Source organism: Castanea sativa, chromosome 1, assembly GCF_040712315.1.
Source record: "Castanea sativa cultivar Marrone di Chiusa Pesio chromosome 1, ASM4071231v1".
NCBI classification, from domain to species: Eukaryota; Viridiplantae; Streptophyta; class Magnoliopsida; order Fagales; family Fagaceae; genus Castanea; species Castanea sativa.
The window spans coordinates 51,967,946-51,984,618 of NC_134013.1; the positions used below are offsets into that span (position 1 = coordinate 51,967,946).

General features: G+C 38.3%; 2 protein-coding genes across 2 annotated transcripts; both read left to right on the top strand.

Moving 5' to 3' along the window:
* The first annotated feature begins 2,047 nt into the window (after nt 1-2,047).
* On the top strand, nt 2,048-4,577 carry LOC142622801 (glucan endo-1,3-beta-D-glucosidase-like). The gene has a single exon (XM_075796338.1). It carries the CDS (start codon nt 2,332-2,334, stop codon nt 4,396-4,398), a length of 2,067 nt encoding a protein of 688 aa, XP_075652453.1. The 5' UTR covers nt 2,048-2,331; the 3' UTR covers nt 4,399-4,577.
* A 10,626-nt stretch (nt 4,578-15,203) lies between these two features.
* Nucleotides 15,204-15,941, top strand: LOC142629363 (uncharacterized). The gene has a single exon (XM_075803348.1). The coding sequence runs from the start codon at nt 15,204-15,206 to the stop codon at nt 15,939-15,941; it is 738 nt and encodes a 245-aa protein (XP_075659463.1).
* Nucleotides 15,942-16,673: the final 732 nt, after the last annotated feature.

The following is a 16,673-nucleotide window of genomic DNA, read 5'->3' on the forward strand; positions in this document are numbered from 1 at the left end:
AAAATAGCCGATTCTTAAAATCTTGTGCTGGAGACATGACTTTGGTTCTTGACAAGGTAACTTTCAAAATAGGATTGTGTTAGCAGATGCCTTTAAGTAATTGTTAGTAAACTATTTTAAGAAAAATTTTATATTATTTTTATGAGAAATTGAATAATTGTCAAAACATTAATTACTTTTTCATTTTTTCCATAAACTTAAAAAAAAAAAGTTTCACTAACAAATGCCCTTAAAGCATTCGTTAACATTTTCTTTTATCACAAGAGAAGGAAGTCGAGCTGCACATTTGTTTACTGGCTAGACTAGCTAAAGCCTAAAGCTGTAGACACTTTTTATACAATCCGAGCTAATGTCTGACATAGCATATGTTTGTTGCTGCTTAATGAAAGTCTACTAGTTTGCTCTCTCCAAAAGAAAAAAAAGAAAAAAAAAGAAAAGGATTTTACTAATTTATTATGGTGCTGAGTTGGAAAAGCTGAGTCAGCATATTGGCCATGCTTACTACTTCCAAGACACAATGTGAAGATGCTAAATTAGGGGTAAAATTAAGTTCACACACCCTATCATACACACACATACACACTCAAACTCTATAGAAATTATGACTTCAAGTCATGATTTCTGTGTAGAATTAGTGTGTGTGAGTGGGTATAGTAGGATGTGAATTAGTATTCAAAATTCTCATTATGCAATTATCGAGAGAAAAAAAAAAAAATGTAGTTGTGTTTTCTATAACAAGAGTTTGGTAGAAAGGATGAGAAATTATCTTTATATATTCATTAACAGTAGAAGGATGAAAATGGGAAATTATTTTGTACTTTCATCTCAATGTTATTTATTTATTTTTTTCTTCACTTTTCTTTCTAATTTGGAAGGAAAAAAAATGGTAGAACTAGTTCAAAAATGGTGAGATACACAGAGATACAAAGAATAATATAAAAGTTAAATTAATTTATTTTTTAATGTGTGAAAAGAATATGTATCATTTTGGATTAATTCGTAGAGAAGTACTTCAGCCTCTAATATATGGAGTTACAAGGAACCAAATCTTTTGTAGGTCAATGGCGTTGGGTCATATAATATTATATGTGCTTTGTGATGGTAATGGCTTGTTTAGTTGTGTTATTTAAATAATAGTTTTCGTTGTTTAAACAATATAACCTGAATTTTCATAAGTCTTTTTTACCCACACGTATTTCTACAACACTTAAATAACGTTATTAAAATAACATTACCAAACAAGTCATAAATTGCAAGATATTGCATCAATTTCCTTGCACATCATTGGCCAACACTGTTCTTTTATTTATTGGCCACCCTTTATCTTTATTGCAGATGGCTTTACTTTTCTTTCTTTCTCTATTTATTTAAAGCCATGTTTGTTTTGACATTAGTAAAGAATCATTCAAAATTGTATCATTTTCCTATATTAGGTAGTGACTTTAAAATGAGTTGGAAACTATTTTTAAAATTTTCTTATTTAGGATCTGTTAGAAATCTGCTTATTTTGTTGAAATTGAAAATTTTTTGTTGAAAATACTGTAAATGAAGGTAAAAATTAACTAAAATAGTACAGTGAAACTCATAAAAAGTATCAAAAAGTGCAAAGGGACCCAGTAATAGTAGTCAAATAAGTTGAATAGTAAAATAAGTTGATTTTTTAATTTTGAGCCAAATTCACACTTAATTTGGCATGAAATAGAATTATTTTTTACAAAATATTAAAAAAAAGTTTATTTTTTATATTTATATTTAGTAAAGACCTTAAAATAAGTTAAAAAATTATTTTTTAACTTTTTTATCTAAATTTGTGTGGTTTTTTTTTTCCCTTTAGCTTTGTGTAAATTAGATTCGTTTTTCATTAAATGTTAGTTGAAAACAACATTATCAAAAGATAAAGTTGACAAAAGCATGGTATACTAACAAAAACATGGCAGACCATTTGGATGACGGCGTTGTAGGCTGGGTTGGAAGTGGGAACTAACGTCACCCGCACTCAACTTGTGAAAAGGTGAAGTCAACAAAAACATGGTATGCTAACTAACGTCACCCGCACTCAACTTCCCACTTCCCACTTCCAACCCAGCCTACAACGCCGTCATCCAAATGGTCTGCGTTACCTGTAGCTTCGATACCGCAAAGGAACTGTTCGATGAAATGCCCAGCTCAACCGTGTCGCCCACATCTCCAGGACATTTGAATAAGAATATCGAGGTCTGACTGACTGACTGTTTGTTTGTGACCTGTAAGTCGTCTTTGCAAGCGTTTACCACAAATACACCATATACTGAGTTGAATTCCTTCGATTATTTTGCCAACCAAACCAAAACCATGGCATTACCAACATCATTCTGGCTCTTCTTATCATTTTCTTTTTGGTACTGCAATGCATTAGCAACAACCACTCCATTTCTCTTCCCAGAAACCAAATCAACAGTGGTTCCAAATCCTGCTCGCTATTTCTCATCTCATCTCCTATCATCTCCACTTCCCACCAATTCATTTTTCCAAAACTTTGTCGTATCAAATGGTGATGACCCTGAATACATTCACCCGTATCTCATCAAATCTAATTCCTCCTCTCTTTCTTTTACCTACCCATTTCTCTTATCAAACTCCTCCATCGTTCACCAAATTTTTGTCCCTGACCTCACCATCACTTCCTTGAACAAAACTACCCCATCAGCTATTCTCAACAAAAGGCATAGAATCTCATCTTTTAGTGATCTCAGTGTCACTTTGGACCTTCCTCCTAATAATCTACGGTTCTACCTTGTCCGGGGAAGCCCTTTCTTGACATGTAAAGCCATTACTCGCAGCACATATCTTTCCATTTCAACTATCCATGATATTCTCTCATTTTCTTCTGATTCTTCCCTCACCAAACACGTTATCAAGCTTAACAACAGCCAGACTTGGCTCTTGTATACTTCAGCACCTATACGTTTCACAAATAGCATATCTCAAATTACTTCCCGGGAATTTTCTGGGGTTATTAGGATTGCTATCTTGCCTAATTCGGAACGAAAATATGAGGCAGTGCTCGATAAGTATAGTTCGTGTTATCCGATCTCAGGAAATGCAAATTTGAGTAAGCCCTTTCGTTTGGAGTACAAATGGGAGAAGAAGGGAAGAGGAAAGCTGTTGCTGCTTGCACACCCTCTCCATCGCCAACTATTGTCGGGGAACATTGTGTTAGAGGGTTTCAAGTACAAAAGCATTGATGGTGATCTCGTGGGAGTTATAGGAGACTCATGGGTATTGAAGTTGGGACCAATTCCAGTGACTTGGCATTCCATTGCTGGTATTAGGAAGGAACACTTTCCTGAAGTTGTTTCTGCACTTCGCAAAGATGTTGATGCGTTAACAACAATATCAACACCAGCGTCATATTTCTATGGCAAAGAAGTTGCAAGAGCTGCGAGATTGGCATTGATTGCAGAAGAAGTTGGTTATCCTAAGGCGATTCCAGTGGTGGCAAAGTTCTTGAAAAATGCAGTTCAACCATGGTTAGATGGAAACTATGGTGGGAATGGCTTTTTGTATGAAAGGAAATGGGGTGGTCTTGTCACCAAACTAGGATCCACAAATTCCACATTGGATTTCGGGTTTGGAATATACAATGATCATCATTTTCATTTGGGCTACTTTGTTTATGCAATTGCAGTACTTGCAAAGATTGACCCGGCATGGGGGAGGCAATATAAGCCACAAGCTTATTCTCTAGTGGCTGATTACATGAATGTAGGCCTAGGATCATATTCATATTCCTATTATCCTCAGGTTAGATGTTTTGATCCATGGAAGTTACACTCTTGGGCTGCAGGGCTCCAAAATTATACAGATGGACGAAATCAAGAAAGCACAAGTGAAGCAGTGAATGCATATTATTCAGCTGCACTGTTGGGATTAGCCTATAAAGACAACCATCTTAAGCGCATTGGGTCAACACTTGCTGCATTGGAAATTCTCTCTGCTCAAACATGGTGGCATGTGAAAGAGGGAAACGATTTGTATGGGAAAGAATTCAGCAGGAAGAATAGGTTGGTAGGCATTTTGTGGGCTAACATGAGGGACACGAAACTTTGGTTTGCACCAGCTGAGTGGACGGCGTGTAGGCTGGGAATTCAGGTTCTTCCTATCACACCAATCACAGAGATATTGTTTTCTAATGCAGAGTTTGCACGAGATGTTGTTAATTGGGCATTGCCTTCTTTGAGCTTGAGCGGAGTCTCAGGAAGGTGGAAGGATTTTTTTTATGCTTTGGAAGGAACCTACAACTATACTAGTGCCATAGCCAAGGCAAGGAAGTCGACAGAACACGATGATGGGAACAGTCTTGCCAATCTTTTATGGTGGATTTACAGTCAAAGTGGTGACAAATCTGTGATTGGGTAAGAAAAGCTCCTAAGAACCTCATTCTTATTATGCTTATCTAGCTTCCTACACTAATGTTATCACTAGTTATCAGCTTTTCATTGAGTTAATGGTATGGTTTAATTTGGTTGCCTATGTATTCAAATGGACAAAAATTAAATCTAAATCTGTTCAAGTCATGATTTGACCTGATTACAATATTCAGAATGTGCTACATCGATTATGCTAGCCAATCAATTAGCTTGATTAATGATTTCAGAGGCTTGGTTTAACCAAATCGTTTATGCATGAAAAGATATGTTTGTTCCCGGAAAAAAATAGAGAAAGAAAGAAAGAATGAAGAGAAAACTTCAGATTGTTGATGCCTGAAAAACTCGTGAAATCACCAGCTTGATTAATTAATTTGGTCATTCATAATTTTGTTCAATCCATTCTTTTAGTCAAATTACTATATCTCCACAACTACAAGACACCCTCTTTGACTTTATCTTGGTCAAAACCAAGATTTTAGTACTCTTTACTTTTTGAAAGTTCAGTTTATTCTCTCATTTTGAAAACCTTTCCGGAGAAATTTTTGTTTTTTGAAATTCAAAGAAAATTAGATGTATCTAATTGCATGCGATTTGGAAATTTCAAACAATGTACTTGACCGGAGTTGTAGTATTGTAAAGGAGTAAAGACAAAGGACTTGTGAGTTGTGATGAAATTCTGAACACTTGAAAGTTTTTAAATAAAATAAATTATAGAACTCTTCATCAGTCATCATTTGAAATAAAATATTTTAGCGAATATGAAAGATTTTGGATTCGACTTCCCACAATCCTTTAAAAAAACATGATAGACATATAGAAAAATGGTCTCTCAAATTATTACAGTTGAATACTTGAATTAGACTAACGTTGATTTAGATTCTAGAGTTGAACTTACCAATTTTTACTAATTTGTTTATTTATTTTAAAACAAAGAATCTAGATTTGCTAAGATTGACTAATTGGATACGTGATTGATAACAATGTTGTTTTACGAAGCATTGACTCTGCATTCTATATTGTTATGGCTACAATGATTTGACTTTATATCATTTTTGGCTACTTTCTTACCTACAATGAAACAAGATCCTTCTTATGGACTTTTTCCAAAAGCCAAAATGGCGAGAGTTAGAGTCATATTTTTAGGTATTAGCTAATCGGATTCAAAACACCATTCATTTAGATCAAAAGTGAATTGAAGGTCCATATTGAAGACACGAGAAAATTTCTCAAGAAAATGTAAAGTATCTCAATACCTCCTCAACCTATCAAGAATTTGTTCATCTCAATACCTGCTCAACATCTCTCGACCAATTGAGCTGCAGGAAAATTAAATAGTAAATTCTATTGCAGCCCAAGATGAATTGGCTTATATTGGGATTTGTGCACTATGGTTCCCATATGTAGATAAGGACATATTTATAGTCGTCATTGGTATGACAGAAGAGACATGCATATTGAGAAGTTACTACGACTTTATGTGCCTAGAGTTTTGTACAGAATTACTGCTGTGAAGAACTTTGCACCAACTACTACAACAATCTGGGATTGCTATGGAGAAGTTAGTCAAGTGAATTGGTAGATTTGTGCATGTTGAAGCTAGTCACGTCGATTGGTAGATCCATTCAACTGAAGAAGTTTGCTAAGAACAAAATTTCAACTGGGTTGAGGTGGAGCTAAGCTGAGTAGGTTCTAGTGAACGTAGGTACTTTAGGATTAACTAATATTCTTTAGGGGTAATTACACATAAGTCACCTGTGGTTTGGGCGAAAATCACTTTGCCTATCCGTGATTTGAAAAATGTCACCTAACCCACTTAAGGTATGTTCCGTTTGTTTTCCGTAGCCCAACTCTGTTAAAATCAGGAGTAAATAGGTATTTTTGCTCAAATTTTATGTCTCTCTCCTCCCAAAACAAAAAATAGCACAAAAATGCAAGAAAAACGAGATCAAAAAGTGGTATTTGTCTCTCTCTTCATTCACACAAATTTTGAACATGAAGAACATAAAGAACATACCAAAAAAAAAAAAGAACACCTACAAGATAAAAAATGCACAAAAATGCAAGAGAAACAAGATCAAAAGGGAGGGTTTTGGGAAAAATAATATCTGGTAACATAAAAATGTTAGCCCCCATTTCTAAAAATAATTCCCAAATGAAAAACCAAAAGAGAAAGAATGGCTAACAATTCCATTCCAAAATCTAAAGTCAGTGCATTATATCTCAAAAACCTTTAACAAAAAAGAAGAGTAACAATAATCCACCAATGCATTGAACAATGAACTCTCACCAATCACATCCTAGACTTTCGACAAAGGCGCTTCCTAAGCTTCTTGTACTTATGCTTGTTCATCATCTTCTTCCTCTTCTTCTTCACACTGTCAGCCTAAACCATCCTCGAATCATCAAACTCGACCTCACCAGCCTCTCCCTCAGCTAATCTCTCAAACCCAGTTGAGAAAACAAGGTTTAAGCAATACCCAAATGGGAAACTTGGGAAGAATCGCAATGGCTGAGTGGGTTCCACCTCTGCTCCACTTGTGGGACCCGAAAGAGGAATTGGGTTGTTTGCATAGTCTTCTAGTATTTGAATTTTTGCAATATGGGTTTGGTGGGGAATGATAAAAATTTTGGGTTAGGAGATAGTTGGGTGTTGGGGGTTGTGATGGTTCTTATGGAGGATTTGTTTTTGGTGAGCTTGTGTAAAAAGCTCGCCATTATTATTAGTTAGAGAAAGGCTTTGGATAAATTGTTTTGATAAGATGAAGTAAATACTCAAAATTTGTAGTCTTTAGAGCTACACACAGAAATTGAGCTCGTGGTTTAAAAAGGTGCTCGATATTTTTGTTGCAGACACCGAGAGTGAACACCTTATGCGGCGTCTCCGCCATGAGCTTTTTGCAGAGATAGGAGCCTACCACGGCCAAAATCCACCACCATCAAACCCACAAACCATTAAACCCGAAACCCACATTGAACACGGCGAAACCCATGGCTTGGGTTGGCGAGAGTGAGGAACTGAAGAGAGAGTGAGGGTCAGCGGCGAGTGGAGGAACACGTTTGGGTAGGGGAGTTGGGCCAGTTTGTCTGTGGGTATATATCCATGACTCCATTCACACAATCTGAGTCATTAAGTCAGTGATCTTGTGTAGGTTGATCTAGATTTTTTTTTTTTTGTATATTCTTCATGTTTAAAATTTATGTGAATTGAGAGAGAGACAAATACCACTTTTTGATATTGTTTCTCTTGCATTTTTGTGCTATTTTTTTTTTTGGGAGGAGAGAGATAAAATTTGAGCAAAAATACCTATTTACCCCCTGATTTTAACAGAGGTGGGCTACTGAAAACAAACGGAACATACCTCAGGTGGGTTAAATGACATTTTTCAAACCACGGGTAGGCAAAGTGATTTTCGCCCAAACCACAGGTGGGTTATGTGTAATTACCCATATTCTTTATACTTGTAAACTAAATCTTATTAGTAGATTCTTTAGGAGTGGTAACCTATATATATATATATATATATATTATCCATTGAGGTTTTTCCAGCAAAATTTTTTCCCATCGTAACCAAATAACAATGACAAATTATTTTTCGTTGCACTATACTCTAGATTGGTGCTGTGGTTGTGGCTCAATTAAATATTGCATATAATTAAAGTAATGAATCAACTTGGATAATTTGTTAATTTAACTAGGGTCAATTTAGACCCAATAGAAAGTCATCTGGCACAAAATCACTATTAAAATTCCCTACATTCCATTCTTCATCATTGTTCAAAATTTATGCAATTGGAATGTTATCCGAGTCTATATTTGTATTCCAATTTAGATCCCTCAAGCCAAGAGGAAGGCCTCTACTCTCTAGTGTGTCGTTTCATTTGTCTCACAGAAAATATTTCTCTTTATTTGAAATTGATCAATGAGCTTTCTCCCTTTCAACGACTACCGGTACACCTCTCAGTCCGTGGACCTAAATCCTAGCTATGCCTATGCCACTAGTAAGAGACAGTAAAGAGGACAAATCTTGAGCGTTTTCTCTACTTTGAATATACATAAAATGAGTTTTCCTGCAATATTTTATACGGACTTGCAAAATACATTCAAGTCAATAGGCCCCAAGAAAGTGACCTATTTTGGAAGATTGATGAGAGTAAATCCTTACAAGCTTTCTACCAAATGAAAGCCTAAGAAAGATTGATTATATAGGGAGAATGTGGGATCTGTGATGTCCATATCTTGATTTTATGAACTTGAGAGCTTTGGAATTGTGTGGCTTTCACCGTGCGTGAAAGACAAAAGGTAAGAAAAAAGAATGAATACATGCTTTGTGGCCTTTTGGTGCATAGGCTTGGCCATTCTTTCCAAAAATCCGCAGGCCTCGAGTGCTTATTAACGAATGAATACATGCTTTGTGGCCTTTTTTCCATTCATAGAAAACTCAAGTCATTGGACCCTTTTTAAAGATCGTTGGTGTTATCGTCTCTATATGAACGACTCTCTCCTTTTTAAGGTAGAAACGATTGTCTAAACTTTTTCTCAAGGAAGCTATGGATGATATTTTGGATAGATGTGCAGGTCTATAGTTATTACAGAGGGAGGGATCAGAGATTGTCATAGGTGCCCTAGTGATAGAAAGTAATAGAGTGTTGGCCGGGAAGTTCTTTACGAAACGACGAGTTAACTTGGAATCGGTGGCGCGAGTACTGAGATCAGTTTGGAAAACGGCTTAGAACTTTAAGGTGAGTGACTTAGGAGATAACAAGGCGCTGTTTCTTTTCTAGAATGAGGATGATGCAGATATAGCCCTTATGCTCGGCCCATGGTCTTTTGACAAATACCTCATTGCCTTGAACAAGTTGAAAGCAGGGGAGGCAGTGAGTAAGGTCAGTTTTGACAAGATGTCTTTTTGGATTCAAATCCACGGCATCCCAACCATGTACCAAACCAAGGAGGTAGGGTATAGCATAGGGGTCACTATTGGATCTGTGGAAAAAATAGATGTGGATGAAAGGGGCTTTTGCCTTGGAAACTGCATGCGAATAAGGGTGATGATAGACACCTCGGCTCCATTGTGCAGGGGTTGAAAGGTTCAATTGGGAGGCTTAAGTCAGATATAGGTTGACTTCAAATATGAGCGAATGCCAATATTTTGCTACCTATGTGGCATGGTGACTCATAATGAAAACGATTGCTTGGTAGGGCTTCGTCGAGTAGAAAGGATGAATGCAGAGGACAAGCCATTTGGCCCATGGATGAGGGCAACTCAGGAAAGGCTCTAGAAGCCCCAACTGGTCTTGGCACCATCCCGGGATAATGATAGGGAGATACGAAGAAATGTTGGCACCCTTGCTCAGTTTGCCATGGTAATGGACCCTTCCCCATGAAGTGCAATGGGGGGAAGCCATTGCCAAACGGCGGCGAAAAAAGACAAGAAAGGAGGTAGGGCTGACGTGGAGGGTGTGGTTGCACATACCGAGGTGAGAATCCAGAGAATCCATCACTTGTAGCGAGGCTGTAAGTTCGAGGAGCAGCTAAAGGAGATTGATGCCGCGATTTATGGGGATATTGCTGACACAACGAATCATCATCATGTAGAGCATGGTACGGGTATGACCGATGCTTTACAAAATAACCTTCAATCCCCTCAGGCGCAAGTGAAGGAGAAGGATTTAGTTAGCCACAATGACCCCTAGGGTGAGTTTAATAACAATACAAATACAGTACTTGGGCCACAAACATCCAACTTGCTAGCTGATCAAGCCCAGGTAAAATTTCCAACTCATATTCCCTTCATTCTGGGCCCAACTTCACCATCCAGCTCAACAAAGCTCAAACCGAAAAAATCCAACCAAGCATCTTTGAAAAAAGGCCGAGTGGGTCTAGCCATGCAAAGAAATGAAAATAACTCACGTAGGGTGATAGAGATGGAGAAGGGCGGTGGTTTGGGAATGAGTAACATGATGGAGGTAGAGCTTAGTGAGAAGATTGGCAAACGCAAAACTTGTCCTCCTTTGGAAGACATCTCGGGTAGTGTGGAGAATGTGAAAAGGACCAGGGTAGGGGAAGTCGTGGCCCTTAGTAAACTTATGGCTCAAGAGCTTGGATCGGTGATGGCTGCAGGTCAGCCCTGCCGGGAGCAATGAGTGTGATAAGTTGGAATTGTAGGGGGCTTGGGAACCCCCTCACAGTTAACACACTCCACAAAGTAGTGTTGGAGGAAGATCCCATTTTAGTCTTCTTAATGGAGACTAAACATGATTGTACAAAGATGAAGTGGATCCAAAGGAAGTTGGACAGAAAACAGGGGCTAGTGGTACCATGTGTTCGTCGAGGGGGTGGGCTTGCTCTTCTATGGAGGTGTTCTACAATTGTGGAGGTGCAAACATACTCACCCAACCATATAGATGCTATCATGAAGGAGTAGCAGGGAGCAAGAAAATGGAGGTTCACCGGTTTTTATGGGTATCCTAAAACTAGTAGACGAAGTGAGTCATTGGCTTTGTTGACAAGACTCAGCATTCACAGTAACTTACCTTGGGTGTGTATGGGGGACTACAATGAGCTCATGTTTGCAAGTGAGAAGGAGGGTGGCAATGCTAGACTAGAGGGCTAGATGAAACAATTTCAGGATGTGATGAATAGATGCAAACTCAGGGATTTGGGGTACAATGGCTCGGCATTCACTTAGCGGCTGAAATTGGGCAACTGTGAATGGATTCAAGAACGGTTAGATCATGCACTGGTCTCAACCAACTGGGGGGATGTTCCCACGCACTAAGCTATTCCATATTGCCTCTACATCTGATCATAGTATACTTCTCCTAAAGGCAAACAACCCTTCTTGGCAAAAGTATAAGAGATTTAAACTCTTTTGGTTTGAAGCCATGTGGCTTAGAGATGAAGTGTGTAGTGAGATTGTGTAAGAAGCTTGGGTAAGAGGTGAAAACATGGGCTCTCAATGGCCAATTGCTAGCTGCCTGGAAGAATGCCAGTCCGCATTGACGTCGTGGAACAAAAACGTGTTTGGCCATGTGGGTAGAAGAGTCACGGCATTGTAGCAGAAACTCCAAACTTTGGAGAATTTGAACATGGGTGGCTCGGTCCTGGATGACATTCATGAGACTAGATTATAGTTAAACAAAGCACTAGCTATTAAGGAAGATATGTGGTTACAGAGGTCAAGGAACAATTGGTTGAAAGTAGGGGACAAGAATACCACTTTCTTTCACACCAAAGCATCCAACCGCTTGCAGCGTAATACTATTAGTAGGCTGCTAGATTCAAACAACGTGTGGATAGAAGATGAGGAGCAGATTGGCCATGTGTTTGTACAATATTTTGGTGACCTCTTTACTTCCTCAGAACCCTGAATTGAAAAGTAGCTTATTGATGCCATTCAGCCAAAAGTTTTGGACGGGATGAATGCTTTACTGACCAGGGAGCTTCAAGCACCGGAAATCGAGAAAGCCTTGAAGCAGATGCACCCTATGACGGCCCCGGGCCTTAACGGTATGCCTCCTTTATTTTATCAACATTATTGGCCTACTGTTAGAACTACTGTTATTAGCACTACTTTGAAGTTTCTTAACCATGGTATAGACCCACCCAAGTTTCATGAGACTCATATTGTGCTCATACCAAAAATGAAAAATCTGGAAAGAGTCACGGATTACCGACCAATAAGCTTATGCAATGTGGCTTATAAATTGGCTTCAAAAGTGGTGGCAAACAGAATGAAGTTAGTGCTGCAGGAAAAGTGCTTTTGTGGCAGAAAGGTTAATTACGAACAATGTTTTAGTGGTACGTTAAGTGATGAATCATATAGGCAAGCCAAGGAAAGCCAAAAGTGGGGAACTGGCATTGAAATTAGACATGAGCAAGGCCTATGACCATGTAGAGTGGGAGTGCATGAAGAAGATAATATTAAAGATAGGCTTCCATGAACAATGGGTCCAAATAGTCATGAGGTGCGTGTTGTCAGTCTCTTATGCAGTGAGTATTAATGGTAGACCCTGTGAGGAAATTCATCCTTCGTGTGGGCTCCGACAAGGCGACTCACTCTCTCCATACCTCTTTCTCATTTGTGCAGAGGGCTTGTCCGCTCTACTCCACATATCAGTCCAACAGAGGAGATTAAAAGGGGTGGCTACCTCGAGTGGGGGTCTTAGAGTGTCACGCCTTTTCTTCGCCGATGATAGTCTCATTTTTGGGAGGGCCATGGTGGAGGAGTGCATTGAAATACAAAAGGTGCTACAGATTTATGAACAATCTTCTGGGCAATAGTTAAACAGGTTGAAAACTTCTCTATTCTATAGTCATAACACAGCTGATGAGTTAAAGGAGTCAATCAAGACAATGTTTGGTGCAAATGAGATTCGGCCTCATGAATCCTATCTCGGGGCTCCCATCCTTGGTGGGTCGATAAAAAAACAATACATTTGCCAACTTAAATAGAGGGTTGCAAATAAAGTCTCAGGTTGGAAGGAGAAACTCTTGACCATTGCTGGCAAGAAAATATTAATCAAAGTTGTGGCACAAGCCATGTCATCTTATTTCATGTCTTGGTTTCTCTTGCCCAAGAAATTAAGTGATGAACTCACTAGCTTGATTTGGCAGTTCTAGTGGGGTCAGGTTAAAGATGAGAAAAAATTAGCCTGGTTAAGTTGGGACAAAATGTGCATGCTAAAGGAAATGGGAGGGATGGGTTTTAGAGATTTGCGTTTGTTCAACTTGGTGCTCTTGGCAAAGCAAGGGTGGAGGCTATAGACTAACTCCACATCTTTGTTTGCCCGAATATTTAAGGTGAAGTACTTTCCCCACTGCTCCTTCATTGAGGCAGATTTGGGCCGCCACCCTTCCTATGCTTGGAGAAGCATAATGGTGGGGTGGTGCAAAGGGGCATGAGGTGGCAAATAGGCTCGGGGGAGGGTGTGAGAGTCTGGTGCAACAAATGGGTCCCTAAGCCAACTTCATACAAGATTGTTACAAGTGAAGAAGCTTGCCTGAATGTTGCTCTGGTCTGTGACCTCATAAACAGAGCATCTATGGAGTGGAAAGTAGAGTAGAGCTAATCCGAAGCTACTTCAATGAGGAGGATGCAGATGCTATCTTAAGCATCCCATTATGCTTGCATTGCTCCAAGGATAGGATGATATGGGTAGAAACATTAAGCGAAAAATTTATAGCTAAAAGTGCATATAGACTGGCCTATAAGGAGAATAGGGATGGTGGCAAAGCTGACTGCTCGAACCCCTCGGCGAGGAAGAAAGTATGGAAGGGACTATGGAGAATGAACCTACCTCAAAAAGTCAAGAATTTTGCTTGGAAGGCTGTTAGAGACAATCTGGCTTCCAAAGAGGCCTTACGACAAAGACATATCTATTAGGATGTGTGCCCTTAAATCCTATTGTATGATATTATGTATGACATTATATATGACTTAATGTTGTGATTAATAAAATTGTTTTATTATTATCTAAAAATAATGGTAACATGAATATTGGGACATTATCATATAGTCCATGAGATGCATAATATGTGATTTATGTGATTTTGTCATAGAAGATATAAATCACAAGTTCTTTGTAAACTCAAAATTATAGTTTGTAGTCGGTGATGAAATTGGGCATTTCATCTGCGAAGACTATAATATATCAACTAAGATGATTTGTCTTGATCATGAAAATTGAGATTTCTAGTTGGTATGTTAATTTGTTTTAAGAGTTAAGACATATTGAACTGGATCGCTGTGAGATTTATTATTTTCCTAACAATTGTCAAATGAATAATAAACTCACGACTTATATTTACATGAACTTTTAATCCTGAGAGGATAATGGACCTGATCATGAAGTGTAGGTTACTTTGATATATCAGGAGTGAGATCTATAGTTACGGTCAAAACCTCAGTATGTTGGGCAACCACATTTAGTGTTGATGGAACATATATTCTCAAGATAGAATTCATAGTCTCTTAACGGAGATACAAAATATTCTCTTGAGATAAGTTTAATAAGTTTTTTATTCAGAGTGTTAGGCCTAACTACTTTAGTAATAAGTTACTAAAGTATATATTTATGGAATTGGATTTCATAAATATATGATGAATAACTTAAAGGATTAAATCAGGTACTCAAGGAATTAAGATGTAGTAATCTACAAAGTGGCAGTCTACATTCATAACTTTTTATTACTATGAATATTTTATGAAGGGGTTGCATGTACAATAAAGTCTTGCGATATAATTTATAAATAAGGCCTAGAGTGCAACTATATTTATATAGTGGTATTAAATATAGTTAATGGTAACTTTGGACTTGTCAAGAGTTGACAGAAAAGCCCAAGGCCCATTGGAGCTAGTGTCTTATTGGTCCCTTTTGGTCTCACTCCAAGCCACACACTTAAGCCCAATTGGAAAGGCCCAAAAGGCCAGCCCAATTAGATAATCAATTAGATACAAAGAAAGAAACAAACAAAATTTTCTGAGTGAACAACAATAACACTATTGTGAAATGGTGTGTAGTAAGTGTTAGACACTTTAACATTCTCCATTTGGAAACTGATTGAGAGACCACACATCTTGGGCATTAGTGGAATTGGAGTGAAGATTGAAAGTGTTCCCAAGTGCTTCTGATATTCGGTTTTAAAATTCACCGCTCCAAGGTACACTTTCTTGTTCTTATATTCTGAAATTTACATAGTGCATGTTAACATTTATGAATGAAGTAGATCCGTTGTTTTTCCGCTGCGCATGTTTTGTATACGATACAAACATGTTATTTTCTACCAATATCATGGTGGAAGGTGGTTGTGCTCTTTGTGGAAACCCGACGGAAAATATCCTCCACATCCTCTGGTTCTGTGCTCAAGCCAAGGAAGTGTGGAACTTGAGTAAGTTTTCTCTTCTGTTTGACATTGGGCCCAACTGGGGTTTCTTGGATGTTATGCAAAAGCTTCAAAGGCATGAGGAAGTGCGGCCAGGTCTAATGAAACGGTTCGTGTCTGTGTGTTGGGGTATTTGGAAAGAGAGATATGTTATTCGAACCGGTGGAAGGGGTAAGCCTGGAAGGGTCACACTGAAGAACTCTCTTGGCTTAATGACTAAATTTCATTTGACCAATGAGGGGCTAAGGAAGCCAACAGTAGCGGGCTCCGAACTAGTACAGTGGATGCCACTGTTGCAGGGACAGTACAAGATTAACTCAAATGGGACCGTGTTCTCAAACCAGAGAAAGGTGGGCCTGGGCATGGTGGTCCGTGACAATGTTGGGGATGTGATTGCTGCATTGAGCAGTCCCATGGTGGGCTCCCTTGGTGCACTTGAGACGGAAGCCAAAGCTATGGAGGTTGGTATGCGCTTCACACTAGACGTAGGCATCCAAGATGTGGTGTTTGAGTGTGATGCTCTAGGAGTCTACAATGCAGTGCAGGGGATAGCGGCACCGTGCTCTTCGATCCAATTCATTATGGAAAGCATCCATCAGCAAGCGCGCATGTTTAGATCATGTTGTTTCTCACACACTAAAAGATAGGGAAATGTCCCTGCTCACATGTTAGCTCAGTATTCAAAATCACTAGTTAGCTATGTTGCTTGGGTAGAGTCCTGCCCGAGCCATATTGAGCAGGCTTGTGCTCAAGATATTGCTGTAGCGACTATTTCTTAACTCTTGAATAAAAATTTAGTAATTCCTATATATAAAAAAAAAGATTTTTGGTGTTAGATTTGGGTCTAGCATCAGTTCAACTATGCTTTTAATAAAAATGGCATGATTTATAAGTACTTTAAACCACACCATCTTACGATCCCATTATAGAATAGGAGATAAAAGAAAATTTATAGTGTTATGCGATAAGCAAATTGATAAAATACCTAGATTTTAACTCTTTGGCTTCCCCCTCCTTGAAAATGAGAAAGAAAATTAAAGATTAAGAGATAGGATCTTTAAGATAAAGAAAAATCTTAGTGCATATCTGAAAATGCTCATAGCGTGCAAAAATTGATGTGGAAAGTCACCCTTACTTAGGCTTCGTTGGTTGAAGGATGAAAAAGTAAGAAGATAGAAAATTGGAAGAGGATGGAAAAATGGGAAAATAGAAAAGATTTCAGTTTCTCTTATTTGGGCTTAGTTGGGGGTGGAAAAGTAGAGGGTTGAAAAACTTTTTTCTTTAGTTGAAAAACTTTTTTCTTTAGTTGAGAAAATAAAATTGGAAGATAGAAATAGAGTTTGTATAAATTTATTTATATGCCCTTATTAAAAGAATGA